This window comes from Rattus norvegicus, chromosome 14 (genome assembly GCF_036323735.1).
Source record: "Rattus norvegicus strain BN/NHsdMcwi chromosome 14, GRCr8, whole genome shotgun sequence".
In the NCBI taxonomy this organism is placed as follows: domain Eukaryota; kingdom Metazoa; phylum Chordata; class Mammalia; order Rodentia; family Muridae; genus Rattus; species Rattus norvegicus.
In genome coordinates this window covers 11,887,856-11,901,363 of record NC_086032.1, presented here as the reverse complement: position 1 = coordinate 11,901,363, position 13,508 = coordinate 11,887,856, and the positions used below count along the sequence as shown (strand labels likewise).

The 13,508-nt window shown below is 40.5% G+C and overlaps 1 protein-coding gene across 4 annotated transcripts in view; it reads right to left on the bottom strand.

Moving 5' to 3' along the window:
• Window positions 1-13,508, bottom strand: part of Antxr2 (ANTXR cell adhesion molecule 2) — a 140,393-nt gene that overhangs the window by 84,803 nt on the left and 42,082 nt on the right. For all 4 annotated transcript variants that reach the window (XR_010057380.1, NM_001398916.1, XM_039092655.2 and 1 more), the window contains exons 9-10: window positions 12,754-12,852; window positions 9,748-9,817 (exon numbers count right to left, since the gene is read on the bottom strand). Coding sequence is in view for 3 of the 4 variants with exons in the window: in NM_001398916.1 (NP_001385845.1) it covers window positions 9,748-9,817; window positions 12,754-12,852 (169 nt within the window). In the remaining variant the exon portion in view is untranslated. The remainder of the gene's footprint in view (window positions 1-9,747; window positions 9,818-12,753; window positions 12,853-13,508) is intronic.

The following is a 13,508-nucleotide window of genomic DNA, read 5'->3' as shown; positions in this document are numbered from 1 at the left end:
AGTAGAACGCCAAATGGCCTTTCATTGCTGTTAAATCAAATTGCTTATTCTGCAGAACTTGGTGTTGACTTGTTCTGTTTTCATGACTGAGCATGACTGAATCCAAAACAAACTTTCCTAATTTCCAACTCCCATGCTTTCACCGGAGAGGTCAGATGACAGGGAAGACTTAGTTCTAATTGGAGAAAGGATTATTTTTATTCATAATAACATATTCTTGTCAGGGTCATCTCATTCACTCCACTTTAAGAGATGAGCAGAAATTGGCTGGAGTTGTTTATAATGCAGCACTTGGAGTCCAGCAAAAATATTCACTATTTCAGCACTTAGTAGAGGGAAAGAAGAGCCCAAAATGAAAGTTTGAAAATTAAGTCCATGCCTTCCTGTAGAAGAAACACATGTTGAGTCCTTAGCTATCCAAAGTAACTATTTATCTTCAAATGACATTCTAGTATAATAGGTCCAGGTCACTAAAAGGGAAAACAAGGTACACAGATAAGGAAATCGCCAGAAGCCTTTTTTAAAAATATATGGTTCTTGTTGTGTTGTAAAAAAGTTAGAGAGAAGCCAGGGATATGCTTGTCCGAGGTATGGTAAGGTGTGGGGGGAGGGGTGCCTCTGTGGATCCATGTTGAGGCACCCCTTCTTCCCACACACCCTCCTACCGTGCACCCCTCCAGGTACTAGCCACAGTATAGTATAGAATAGAATTTATTTAGGGCAAGGGGAGGAGAATTCAGGGAGTAGAGACAGAGAAAGGCTCAGAGAGAGGAGGGTAGAGGGGAGATGGGGAAGGGGTGGGGTAGTGAGTCAGGCACACCTGGCTGTTAACTGTGGGGTTGGTGGGGCCTAGACAAAATGCCAACAAAATACACATGTAGTAGCAGGATCCAGGCAGAACAGTCAGCAACAGTAGTCATAAACTGAGTTCTTCCAATCATCCAGAAACATCAGTGTATGCTCACCGTACTCCATTGGCACTGGTTCCATTGTCCAAGTCAAGAAAATGAAGTTTCAAAAGGTTGACCAGAAGGTCAGACCTCTCTGACTTTGCAATCCAAGAACCTTCCCTTCTCCAGCATACCTAGTCTTAGTCCTCCATGCCTATAAAATATTTAGGGACTTATATTTAAATTTACCTCATAAACATTAGCCTAGGAAGCCTTATCTGTTTTTTTTTCTATAATCATGTTTTTTCATGCTTAACTACAGCACCATTTTTTCTACAAACTTGATACTTATTCTTGAAAATATATTTATGAATATTTATAATTTTTAGAGAAGAATTTCAAAATTGTTGCAAACATGAAAAACACAGTTGTTCCTGCTTTTGAATTCTGTTGTTCCTTTAGAGAGAATCCTGAAATTCCTAGTACGGTATAGCATTATCATGATTATCATTATCATGATTTATCATTATCATTGGCTAATGATGGTCCAAAGCACAAAGGTAGCTAAAAGCCACCCTCACCCTAAAGCTGTTACTTGGAATTTCCTTTGTCCCAAGGTTGCAATGTACAAAAACACAAATAGGCTGCAAAGGGACAGATCATCTTTATTTGTCCCACATGTGAACAAGATTTGAAAAAGCAAACATATTAATGAAACATGTTGGAGAATCTAGAGACCCAAGCTTGAATGTGTGTCAATCCAGTCTTAATACACTGCCCCTAGTCTATAAAAATAGGGAGTTACACCTATGTCAGAGTTTCTCCGTGGAAGAAATTGACAACATACAGAGATATTCCTTGTAGTGTGTGAAACTCAGGAGCTCGATGAAGTCTTTTAATATCCAATGAGATGTTAGAAGTGTTTTCAAAGCATCGATGTGCTTTTATAATTTTGCTACAGACACTTGAAAAACAGCATAGACAATATTGAATATACAAATAAACACAATATAGAAGAAAACAAGATTTTTCCCTAAAGGATTACTAGTCTACACAAAAATATTGACAGCTAAAGTGTTAAAAATTCCTCCAATCTAATTGCATGTAGACTATGTAAAGAAAGTTTGCAGTTCTATTTCCTGTTATAAAACAGCTTATTAAACCCAACACTATATGCATGGATGTATATAATTGCTTATTCTGCAGAACTTGGTCCAAATTGGTTGACGAGTTAAAGCAACAGTGGTGCATGAATTGACTCAGACACCAATAATTGTCACAAAAGGAGCACAGCCAATGTGGGGTTTGATTAATGTGATTATAATAACAAAATGAATCACAGTGTAACTGAACAGAAGACACGAAAACTTTACAATGGAGTGTGGCTGAGGTAAGGTGAAATAGACATGAGCATAGGTCTTCTGTATGACCGAGGCACAGATAATTCAGATTTGTTGTGAACAAAACATCAAAGTTTCCTGAAGACAGTAGCCTATAAGACAAACCCTGAAAAATGATTGGGAGTTGGAAAGTAAGACCAAAAAGGGAATCCTTGCCGATGGAGACCTGAAGGACAAGAGAGGCAGAGGACAGTCGAGCTGGACTTGTGAGAGAGTGGGTGGGACTGTGAAAGAATGGGGAAGACCTATTAGAGAGTGGGGAGGACTATATAGGGATTGGGGAAGACCTGTGAGAGAGTAGGGAGGACCCTGTGAGAGAGTGGGGAAGACCTGTGAGAGAGTGAGGAAGACCTGTGAGAGAGTGGGGAGGACCCTGTGAGAGAGTGGGGAAGACCTGTGAGAGAATAGGGAAAACCTATGACAGAGTGGAGAGGACCTGTGAGAGAGTGGGGAGAGGACTGTGTAAGAGAGTGTTGAAGACCTTTGAGAGAGTGGGTAGGACACATGAGAGAGTTGGGAGAAAACTTTAGGCTGGAAAAGACAGTAACAAGGACCTCTGTGAGGAATTATATCTCCAGGAACTAAGAAAAGCCTCTTTGAAGAGGCAAAGAGCATCATAAAAACATTGTAAAAATTAAGTTTTGCAAATGTCATTCTCCTTGATATTTCTAAGTGTGGGGCACACATCTGGAGAATGTGTTTCTAGAGTACAAAGACCAGTTACAAAGATCTGAGTCTGTTTCAGGAGAAATCCAATGTGGCACTGAACTAAAATAGAGGCCACAAGGGTGCACGCAAATGAAACTGAGAGATCTTATGCTGGAATCAAAGGGCCATGGACACTCAGTGTGTGCGGGAGGCAAGCAAGGAAAAAGCTGACTTCAATATTTCTATGTTACAAGTGGGTACATGGACTTGCATAGGGAGCACAGAAGGACCAAGCATGAGTTCTTTGCAACCTTCATGTTGACAGGAAAGTCAGGTGGGCATTTGGGAAGTGAATACATGGGATACATAGAAGCAAAGGTGGGATCTTGCCTGGAGATTTGGAGCTGAGCAGCAAGAAAAAAGCCTCTGAGGTGATTTTATAGGTCAAGAATCCAACCATGATGAAAATTGTCAGTTAGGAGACCCAGAGGAAAGCAGGCACTGGATGCAGATGCAATATCTGAAGGCGGACATAAGAGCATGAAGTCCTGAGAATGTGGACACATTCAAGGACTGGCCCAGTGCAGACAGCTCAGGAAGACAAGGCCCAAACAGTGCTGGGCTCTGTCGGCCACCACAGACAGAACTAGATACTTTGTACTTTTCCTGGTCATCTCAATAAGCTGTTCATGCCACCCCGAAAACAGGTTTTCAAAGTAAAAGACAGAAAGAAAAAAAAAAGAAACCTTTACAATGTTATCACAGTATGAAGATTTTTTAATTATATTTTCATGGACCCTGGTACTCAATTAATGGCTGATAAAGTTAAATTCAAACACACAAAGCTATTTTACAGGAGAAATTGGTATACAGCGTTCTGACTTATTGTTGACTAAATAAAATCAATTTGACCTGATAGCCACGGTGCCTTAGTACACCCACAGACATGTGAGTAATCCGAAATAGATCAGTTAGAGCCTCTCTGATCTAAGAAATGTCATGCTTCATGATAGCTGGTTAATATTTCAACCCATAGTAACCTAATTGAAATAGGTGCATTTGTTCCCAACATATAGACAGACAAACAGACAGACAGATAGATGGTAGACAGACTCATAGATTCTGTGAAGGATTTCCATTTTATGGTCCATTAACAAGGTTTTTTTTTAAAGGAACTGAAAATGTTGAAGACATTCGCTGGAAGCACTAAACAATTTACCTCCAATTTGCACACACTGAAAATTAAACTGGCAACCACTGAAGCTATTAAAATTGTGGTGACTTCAGATCTTAAGAACGCAAGCAAGCACTGCCATTTAAGACTCTGCAGAGTGTTCTTTGCCTTAGCTTTGTGAATGGTGCGGATTTTAAGTTGAAAAGTGCGGTCTCAGGTTCATGAGCAGTCGGAATCAGCCACTTCGACTTATAGGTACAGATGTAAGCTAGCGTTCTGTCTAACTGTGTCCATTAAAGATGTTAAAGGAATTAAAGGACTTAAGTAAGTTCCTTTTAATTCTATAGTTATATATGTATATGACCGAAACAAAACTATAGCCAGCAAGATTGACAGCTTTCGAGAGAAGCCAGTTCATATTCGGTACTGTGTGAATGTTCCCATGTAAGACACACTGCAGATGCCTCTGATGTTGCATTAGCAACAACTCCTCTTTAATAAGCTGGAGGATTTTAGTAAAATACTACGTGTGTGTGTGTGTGTGTGTGTGTGTGTGTGTGTGTGTGTGTGTGTGTGTGTGGTGTGTAGTGCTTCTCTTTACAGGCTAGTTTTTGCTTCTCCTTTCTTTGTAGCAGAAAAAGGTAAGTCAAACCCTTCCGGTGATAGACTGACTGATGCTTGGTGAGGTCATGTGTCCATCACTCAGGAGTCATGCCTTTGCTCAGACTTGGAGGCACGTGATTTAACATTTTCAACTGGACAACCTCTTGAGGGAAAGACATCCATGTGTTCAAAATAACCACTGTTCCTGTCAAAGGACAGTGCCCGTGGCTGTATCAGATACTCAGGAAAAAGAGAACAGTGCTGACCAAGCAAATACAACAGAGCATGCTGACTGGAATGATTAGAACACACTATGTTACAAAAAGAAAGGGTGAGCGTCCCATGGTGGGAGAGGATTAGAGTAGCAAAAAAGATCCCCAGCTTGACCTCCTTCATCAAGATTCGAGTGGTTATAATCCAAATAAAGGCATAACTGATGTCCTGGTTTCCAGGATGGCAAATTAAATCATCAAGTCTCACTCTTTACAAGAAAGAACAGATTGAATCAATAATGTTTGTATCACCTGCTGCCAACACAAAGGAACTGAGGACCACGCAGATATGGATACACACACATATGTGGGTATGTTTTTGCAAAGAAAGAGAAGCTTGATAAAAAGCAAAATTCAGCCAACCAAGAAAAAAATAAATGGAATTAGTCAATTGGATGCCAGACAAAATAAATTAGGCTTAATATTGAAAAGTAACAATGTTCAGGAAAAAAAATTAGCAAATTACCAAGTCCAGCCCTCACCCCAAGTCACTGTACATCCTGTATCAGAGCCTTGAAATGCCCTGCATCTGCCATCTCTAACTCCAAGGACTCTGTCTGTGGCTTCCCACGCTGCCTTATAAGAGGGATCACGCTATCACTTTCATCTGACTTAGATATTTATTTCATATTTGCCAGAAGATTCTGGCCAATGTTTTCGAAAGCACATTTAACTATACCATATGCCTCCTAAAGTCATTCCTATCAAGCAAGCTGTAGATTAAGGCTCTGCCTCGGTTCTGTTCCACTTTTCTTTCCTCACGATGTGTTTATGTGTGTTTGCCCAATTTACTCTGTTCTTTTCTGTCGAATTGCAGGTTTGAAACCTCACGTATTCCAGAGCGGCTGTGCTATTGTTGCTGTCTCCCAGAACAAGGTCGGAGAACAACCTCTGTGTTGCAAGCATGTGTGCTGAGGGCATAGCGTACCTGGAGCCCGCCATCTGGGGTAGGTACCCATCAACGAACATTTAGGAGGGCCCATGTAAAGTCAAAGAAGGCATCTTGCTATCGATGAGCAAGTCACACAAATAAACAAACCTACCAAAAATTTCGCTAAGACAATTTTCTTTAGTATATGAAGTTTTGAAATGAAAGGGTGTCCAATGAGAAGAGTTGGGAAAACCCAGCAACTTCCACATCTACTTTCTTTCCCATATCCTAAGATGTTGTTCATCTTAGCCAAAATTTCTATCAAGTAAATTTGGCAAACACTGATCTCTTTCAAAGAAAGCTGCTCGAAGCTGGACCCCACATCTGTTCAGCAGGGTTAGTCCTAGACAGGAGCCGCACAAGCATTCTAAATTTCTTTGCTTTGAAACTTGTTCATTAATTAAATTTGCAATCTGACAAACTCATACTTACATAGAATGCATTCTGATGATTCTCCCCCACGTCAGCTCTACATATCCTTTTCCCACATTCGAGTTCAAATATCAGTATTTGAACATAAGACACCTTAGCTATTCTGATAAGGCAGGCTCTTAGTCCCACCTCCCAAAAAACATCCGTCTTTGCCCTCATTTAAATCAAAATCCACAAGCACATTTTTATAAAAAAAAATGCATCACAAAGAGGAGAAAAGAAGTAACTGAGCAGGCTAATGAGCTGAGGCACGTGTGTGGGGGTCAGCTCTGAGACCATGCATCTGTCTTTGAGGCTTTGTGTCTAGGACTTCTTCACCAGTGCGTTGTTAATTATTTAGGTGAGAAGAGGGGGACCCATCACCACATCTGTCACCCTCGCACAGCACAAGCCTCCCTCCACTGATGGGCCAGATGTGTTCATTTGAAACACAGACTAACTAGCTATTTAATGGGTTTGAATCCTTAGCCAAAAGGTAATTAGGCAAACATATTAAGCATCAGCCGCCTTACAAGGCTGAACTGTCTTGGTTCCTCTGATTTCAATTCAACCTTGTAAGAACTGGTCACCTACGAAAAGGATCTGAAGAGAAGGCAAGGCAAAGAAAACTGTCTAAATTATGCACAGCATAGAAAGCAGAGGGTACAACGGTATTCCCCAGCACCCAGCATATTTACGGAATCCTACAAAACTTTGCCTCGGTGATTAGCTAGAGCCTGACACTAAAATAAAACAAAACAGTGCAAAAGCAATTCCTGTGGAGGAATCTCTGTCCCCCAAACATTCCGTACCCACAAACAATCAATACCCAAAGCTAAATAAATGATGGTTTTTCACATCCAACATTTATCATTATGTGTGATGTTTGTAAAATTCACGTATGTGACGTATTTACCCTGTTGGTCAAAGCATTAAAGGATGTCAGTAGTTGCTGAGTTACAGTATGCAGTGGGAGGGGCCCAGGAGAGAGCAGGTAGAAAGGCCTGCTACTGAGCCAGAGGACCTGAGTTTAATCCCTGGGATACTTATCATAAAAGGAAAGCCAAAAGCCATCCTTCAACCTCCACATGAGCATGACAGGCACATATGGAGCCATATGCATAGTATACACACATACAGGTACACAAAAAGTCAAAGTAAACATTTTTAAAAGTTTAACTAATATATGGCACATGCTAAACATAATTTCACTTTCTAACTGCATAGGAGAGTGACCTCTCTTCTCTAATAATCGCTTAAAGTTTGATGATTTTCTGTTCTTGCCAATTTGTTCACCCTAAAATAAAACTCTCACCATTTTCTCCTAGCTGATAAAAGGCCCATTCCATCAATCATTGAATGATCTCCTATAACACTTTATATTGATTGATTAAAAAAATATCTCTTTGAGGAAAGGTTAACCACTAGTGAGTCAGTCAAGTGCTAGTGAGTTTATACTATGGCAGGCACTGGGTGACGCAAGGGCGTCTACAAGAAACAAGACTTACAGCATTTATCCTAGCAGAAAAGGAAACACAGTACTCATTAAGGATTTTGGAGAAAAATGAGAAGCAAAGAGAGTGAAGAGGCTGCTGGGTCACCTCTTCAGAAGGTGACATGTGAACAAGACAAGAGATCATCACTCCAAGCAGAGGGGCCAGCAAGTAGTGGGTCAGTACTGACAGAAGTGTAAACTGATGGATTAAAAGACAGAAGAAAGGGCGGTGGTGTGGCCATTGCTGAGCAGAGAGGCAATGGAGAGATGAGGTGGGAGGAGTAAGGGTCCTATAGAACCGTAGGCAGAATGTCAGTTCTCCTTTACTTTTCTGTGGGATGAGGAACTTATTCCCAACAATCCTACCTGGAAGGGTAGCTAACACAAGCCTATCTATTTCAGTAGGATCGCTGAAGCCAAAGGTAGAAAGACCAAGGAAGAGACTAATGATGTTGGCGAGAGGTAATGTGGACTTGGCCCAGAGGGAGCTGGCTGATATTGAATGCTATGGTCTGAAATTAGTGCTGAGAGAGTTGAAGGTAAGCTATGAATGACAAAGACCGAATCAATAATAATTCGAAGGGTTATTTATCTGAATGACAAAAAAAGGAAAAGATGTTATAATCAATGGGAAGACTAGAAGATATAACTGGGGATAGATTGAGCAAGATGATGTCATGAAAACCCAAACTGTGATAAAGCCCAATTCCTGTCTAAATCAATCATGGGCAGGTCATCACTGATGCTATATGAGGGTGAACACAAAAATAAATAATAGTCTTGGTTCTGAAGTTATGTAATATAGCCCTTTTTAGCTATATAAAATACAAAAATGATACTGTTTGATTTTTTTTTGTATAACCAGAAATGCTGTCCAATGGGTGTATTGAACACTTTCACAAAAAACAAGTACTCATGCTGATAACAACAACAACAAAAAAAATTATTCTCTTTGATTCCATGAAGGGTTCACTATGTGAACCCTGTTTTTGACTGGAGATTATTCTTTTAGTGTTTATTATGTTTATGCTCTATGGAAAATATCAGCATTAAATAATTCCATCAATTAGGTCAACACTATGAACAACTGTACTCATTAATATCAAAGTAAAGAACATCTCTACTTTTTGGAATTATTTGCTGCATAGTAAAGAGTATAAGGGGGTTGGGGATTTAGCTCAGTGGTAGAGCGCTTGCCTAGCAAGCGCGAGGCCCTGGGTTTGGTCCCCAGCTCCGAAAAAAGAAAAAAGAAAAAAGAAGAAAAGAAAAGAAGAGTATAAGAAAAAATCAGATAGGAATACTATTACTATTAAAATTATTTGTGCACTGGGGATTTCAATATCAGCCCTTCTTCTGAACTAAATATTTCTTATTTTAACAAGTTACCATCATGGTCTACTGTCACACAAAAGAAAGAGGGAGTATAGGATTAACTAAAATTGGAAATAAAGCACAAATTAATATGTACCGTGAGCCTATTTCCACTTGCTTTTATCTTACATATTTATTAATTTCTATAGCAAGCATTTACAATCTTACTTCAGAGCCCCTGTACGTGTTTGTGAGAGTGTACATTCAGTTCTATCAAGTTCAAAATAATGGGTGCGTGGCTCTGGTTATGTGCAGGCCACTGAGGAAGTTTGAGGCCAACCTGGGCTCTGTGACAAACCTTGTACTCAAAACGCAAAATAAGAAAACAAAATTAGCAACAACGAGCGATTGTTGTTTTATAGGAATCTGCTGCATTAGTAATCTTTGGCTTGGTTTGGTTGCCATTTGTTTTTGATCAGTGAAGGAAGGCTTTCATGTGATGACACAGAGAGAGAGGAGGAAGAGAGAAAAGAGACCCTAACAGAGCAGAGCAGTCACCAGTCACTCGGGAGCCAGAGCTCCATGCTGAATTCTCTTTGGTGATGTACTTACTCTCCAGCTTTGTTCAGGACAGGGGCAGGACAGAGGATGGAACCGGGCTGAACACTCACTGGTTTTTCATCTAAAATATAGAATATCATTCAGTGAATAATGAGTCACACGTCATCGATGCAGTCTCATTTTTTTTAAGTACCACACAAACTACAATAAGAACTCGAGTGGGGAATAGGAGAAAGGTCAAGAGTGTATATACAAATATTTAAACTCTAGCTAAAAAAGCAAGAGAAAGAAAAGTGGAAAATGAAGAGTTACAAAATCTTGGTACAAAAATATGGTAAATCGAAAGTTAGCTTTCTTAGCTAAGATAGTAATATAGAGTTGTAAATATAACTTTTTATCCTGAACATTTCGAATACCTCAGCCATTCAAGGATAAGTTAGATATTACTTCTAAGAAACAAAAATTGAGATTGGATGAACAAAGGAAGACTAGGACCTAAGTATAAATGAATTTATCTCGTAGGTTGTCAAGATAGCTGTCTCAAGCACATGTAAACACACCTTAACAAGCCGGATGCTTAAACTCCCTTAGATTTTTAACAGTATGTGTGAAAGTTCATCAAAGGCTGAAACTATTGGAGAAGTTTACATAAGCAAATGAATCATCTCAGAATGTGAGGCGCAAAAACACTGTTCCACCTCCGTGTGTTTGAGAATTGAATTCAATAAACTGAATCTTATCCATGTCTGTATTGTAATCAAGCCAAATGGACAATCAAAAGGAGTCATATAAATCCAGCACTTTCATACTAATAACTACTGAACAGAAATAAAGCAAGGCTTCCCTGTTCAATTGTGTGATTTGTTATGCAATTTTTACAAATATCATTTGGCTTGACAAATGGTGTTCCTCATACAGAGAAGAGAGAATGCTGACCACACTCACTAAGCTGTAATTCTCATCACTTTACTCCAACAAGCACATACTGACAGTTTGCTGTGTGGCCAAAACTATGCTAATGCCATCAAACAAACAGCAGAGTTATAGATTAATCTCTTTAAAACAGCTCTACCAGAGCTCATAGATTTCAGAGGCAAAAAAAAAAAAACCATTGATTAAAAAAAAAAGGTTTTACTATCAAACCAACATACTCAGGTAAGCAAGAACCACTGATGGGCTGACTACCACCCAACTCAGTTCTGGAGAACCCTGGAGGCATAAAAGGCCAAGAGCACAAGAAACGAACCAAATGACAACCAAAAAAATTCAAGACACTGAAAAGTTTCTTGACATTAAGTATTGAGAAGAGATAGAAAAACCCAACAGTAACACTAAGGTAACAGGTAGTGAAGTCATCTGACACAACTGCATTTTACGGAAAGAGTAGTGAAGTATAAGTCTGGACAAAGGGTGATTTGATCACATGACTGATGTGGTTAGTCCAAACCCTAGGTTGAGGTATTTCAGCTTTCAGCTCTCCCTGTTGTTATTATTATTACTATTAGCTGTTTCCCCCACAGGAGGGTGATTCATACATCAAAGACCATTGTCTGAATAATGAAGTTACCGAGAACAGGGTCTAGTGTTTACTAAGTCAGGAGCAAGTATTGCCTTAGCTAAATAATTATCACTACTCATATCATTATTATGGAAGATTTCATTTCATTTCTAAGGAAAAACTGTAGCATAGTTGATTTTAATTTAATGAGAAGGAAGAAAAGAAAGAAGGAAGGAAGGAAGAAGGAAGGAAGGAAGGAAGGGAAGAAGGAAAAAGGAAGGAAGGAAGGGAAGAAGGAAGGAAAGAAGAAGGAAGGAAAGGAGGAAGGAAGGAAGGAAGGAAGGGAAGAAGGAAGGAAGGAAGGGAAGAAGGAAGGAAGGAAGGGAAGAAGGAAGAAGGAAGGGAAGAAGGAAGGAAGGAAGGAAGGGAAGAAGGAAGGAAGGAAGGGAAGAAGGAAGGAAGGAAGGAAGGAAGGGAAGAAGGAAGGAAGGAAGGGAAGAAGGAAGGAAGGAAGGGAAGAAGGAAGGAAGGAAGGGAAGAAGGAAGGAAGGAAGGGAAAAAGGAAGGAAGGAAGGGAAGAAGGAAGGAAGGAAGAAAGGAAGGAAGGAAGGAAGGGAAGAAGGAAGAAGGAAGGGGAGAAGGAAGGAAGGAAGGAAGGGAAGAAGGAAGGAAGGAAGGGAAGAAGGAAGGAAGGAAGGAAAGAAGGAAGGAAGGAAGGAAGGGAAGAGGGAAGGAAGGAAGAAAGGAAGGAAGGAAGGGAAGAAGGAAGGAAGGGAAGAAGGAAGGAAGGAAGGAAGGAAAGGAAGAAGGAAGGAAGGGAAGAAGGAAGAAGGAAGGAAGGAAGGGGAGAAGGAAGGAAGGGGAGAAGGAAGGAAGGAAGGAAGGAAAGGAAGAAGGAAGGAAGGGAAGAAGGAAGAAGGAAAGAAGGAAGGAAGGGAAGAAGGAAGGAAGGAAGGAAGGGAAGAAGGAAGGAAGGAAGGGAAGAAGGAAGAAGGAAGGGGAGAAGGAAGGAAGGGAAGAAGGAAGGAAGGAAGGAAGGAAGGGAAGAAGGAAGGAAGGAAGGGAAGAAGGAAGGAAGGAAGGAAGGAAGGGAAGAGGGAAGGAAGGAAGGAAGGAAGGGAAGAGGGAAGGAAGGGAAGAAGGAAGGAAGGAAGGAAGGGAAGAAGGAAGGAAGGGAAGAAGGGAAGAAGGAAGGAAGGGGAGAAGGAAGGAAGGGAAGAAGAAAGGAAGGAAGGGAAGAAGGAAGGAAGGAAGGAATGAAGGAAGAATACCTTAGGTTACAGAGATGACTCAGAGGTTAAAAGCACTTGCTGCTCTTTCAGGGGAGATGGGTTCGGGTCCCAGCACCCAAATCACAGTTTGTAACCAACTATAACTCCAGTTTGAGAGGATTTGATGTCTCCTTCCAGCCTCTGCAGGCAATAGGTTCAGGAGGTACAAGCGTGTTTAGGCAAAACATCCATACACATAAAATAAAAATAGTTTTTAAAGAAGAAAAGATACTCAAGATTCTGAGAAAGAAAAACACTTGGGTGACATTGGCATTCCTGGGGACTCACTCTTTGTGTATGTGCTGTTCGCAGTGAATGTACAGAGGACACTGCCGTCATCCCTGATCGACATGACTGCTCTTCCACTCAGAACAACTTGAAATGTCTCTAGAGGTAAAAAAACAAAAAAGAAGGGGAAAAGATGAGCACTGTAACCAGTGTTGTACCACAAACAGCCACAGTACTGAGAGGTTGAGCACACATTCCCACAGTTGACCCTCTCCACCAATCACCATGAATATGCAACTCCAGTCAAGCCTGCTCCTTTAGACTGTCTAGGTGAGGATAGTGGAGACGGTGTTCATCGCCACACGGAGCTGCTACTTTGTTTTTTTTATTAAGAGTATTTTCTAATGGGAACCCAGGCATTAGAATTAAAATATATCAATAATTATCTGGTCGTCTCAATGCCCTCAATTCTCTTGTCACAGGCTTGTGACAAGAATGTGCTCTTTTTCTTTCCATTCTCAGTCATTGAGTTCAGGAATTCAATACAAAATCAAAGAACTAACTTGTCAACCTGTTTTGTCTTCTGTTGCCTACAAGCCTACAATACAACAGATGCTCTACTGTTTGGATTACTGGCAGCCAGGACAGGGACTAGAGGAAGCTGCTCTACTGTCTCCCTATCTACAATGTCCAAAGGCACTGAATTTTAGAGGATGAATGAATTTGAAAGAATACGCTAGAAGAAAAGTTGGCAGACCCGATCTTTGGATGGGCAGAGACTGACTACAATAGAGTATGTTAGTGACCCCAGTGGG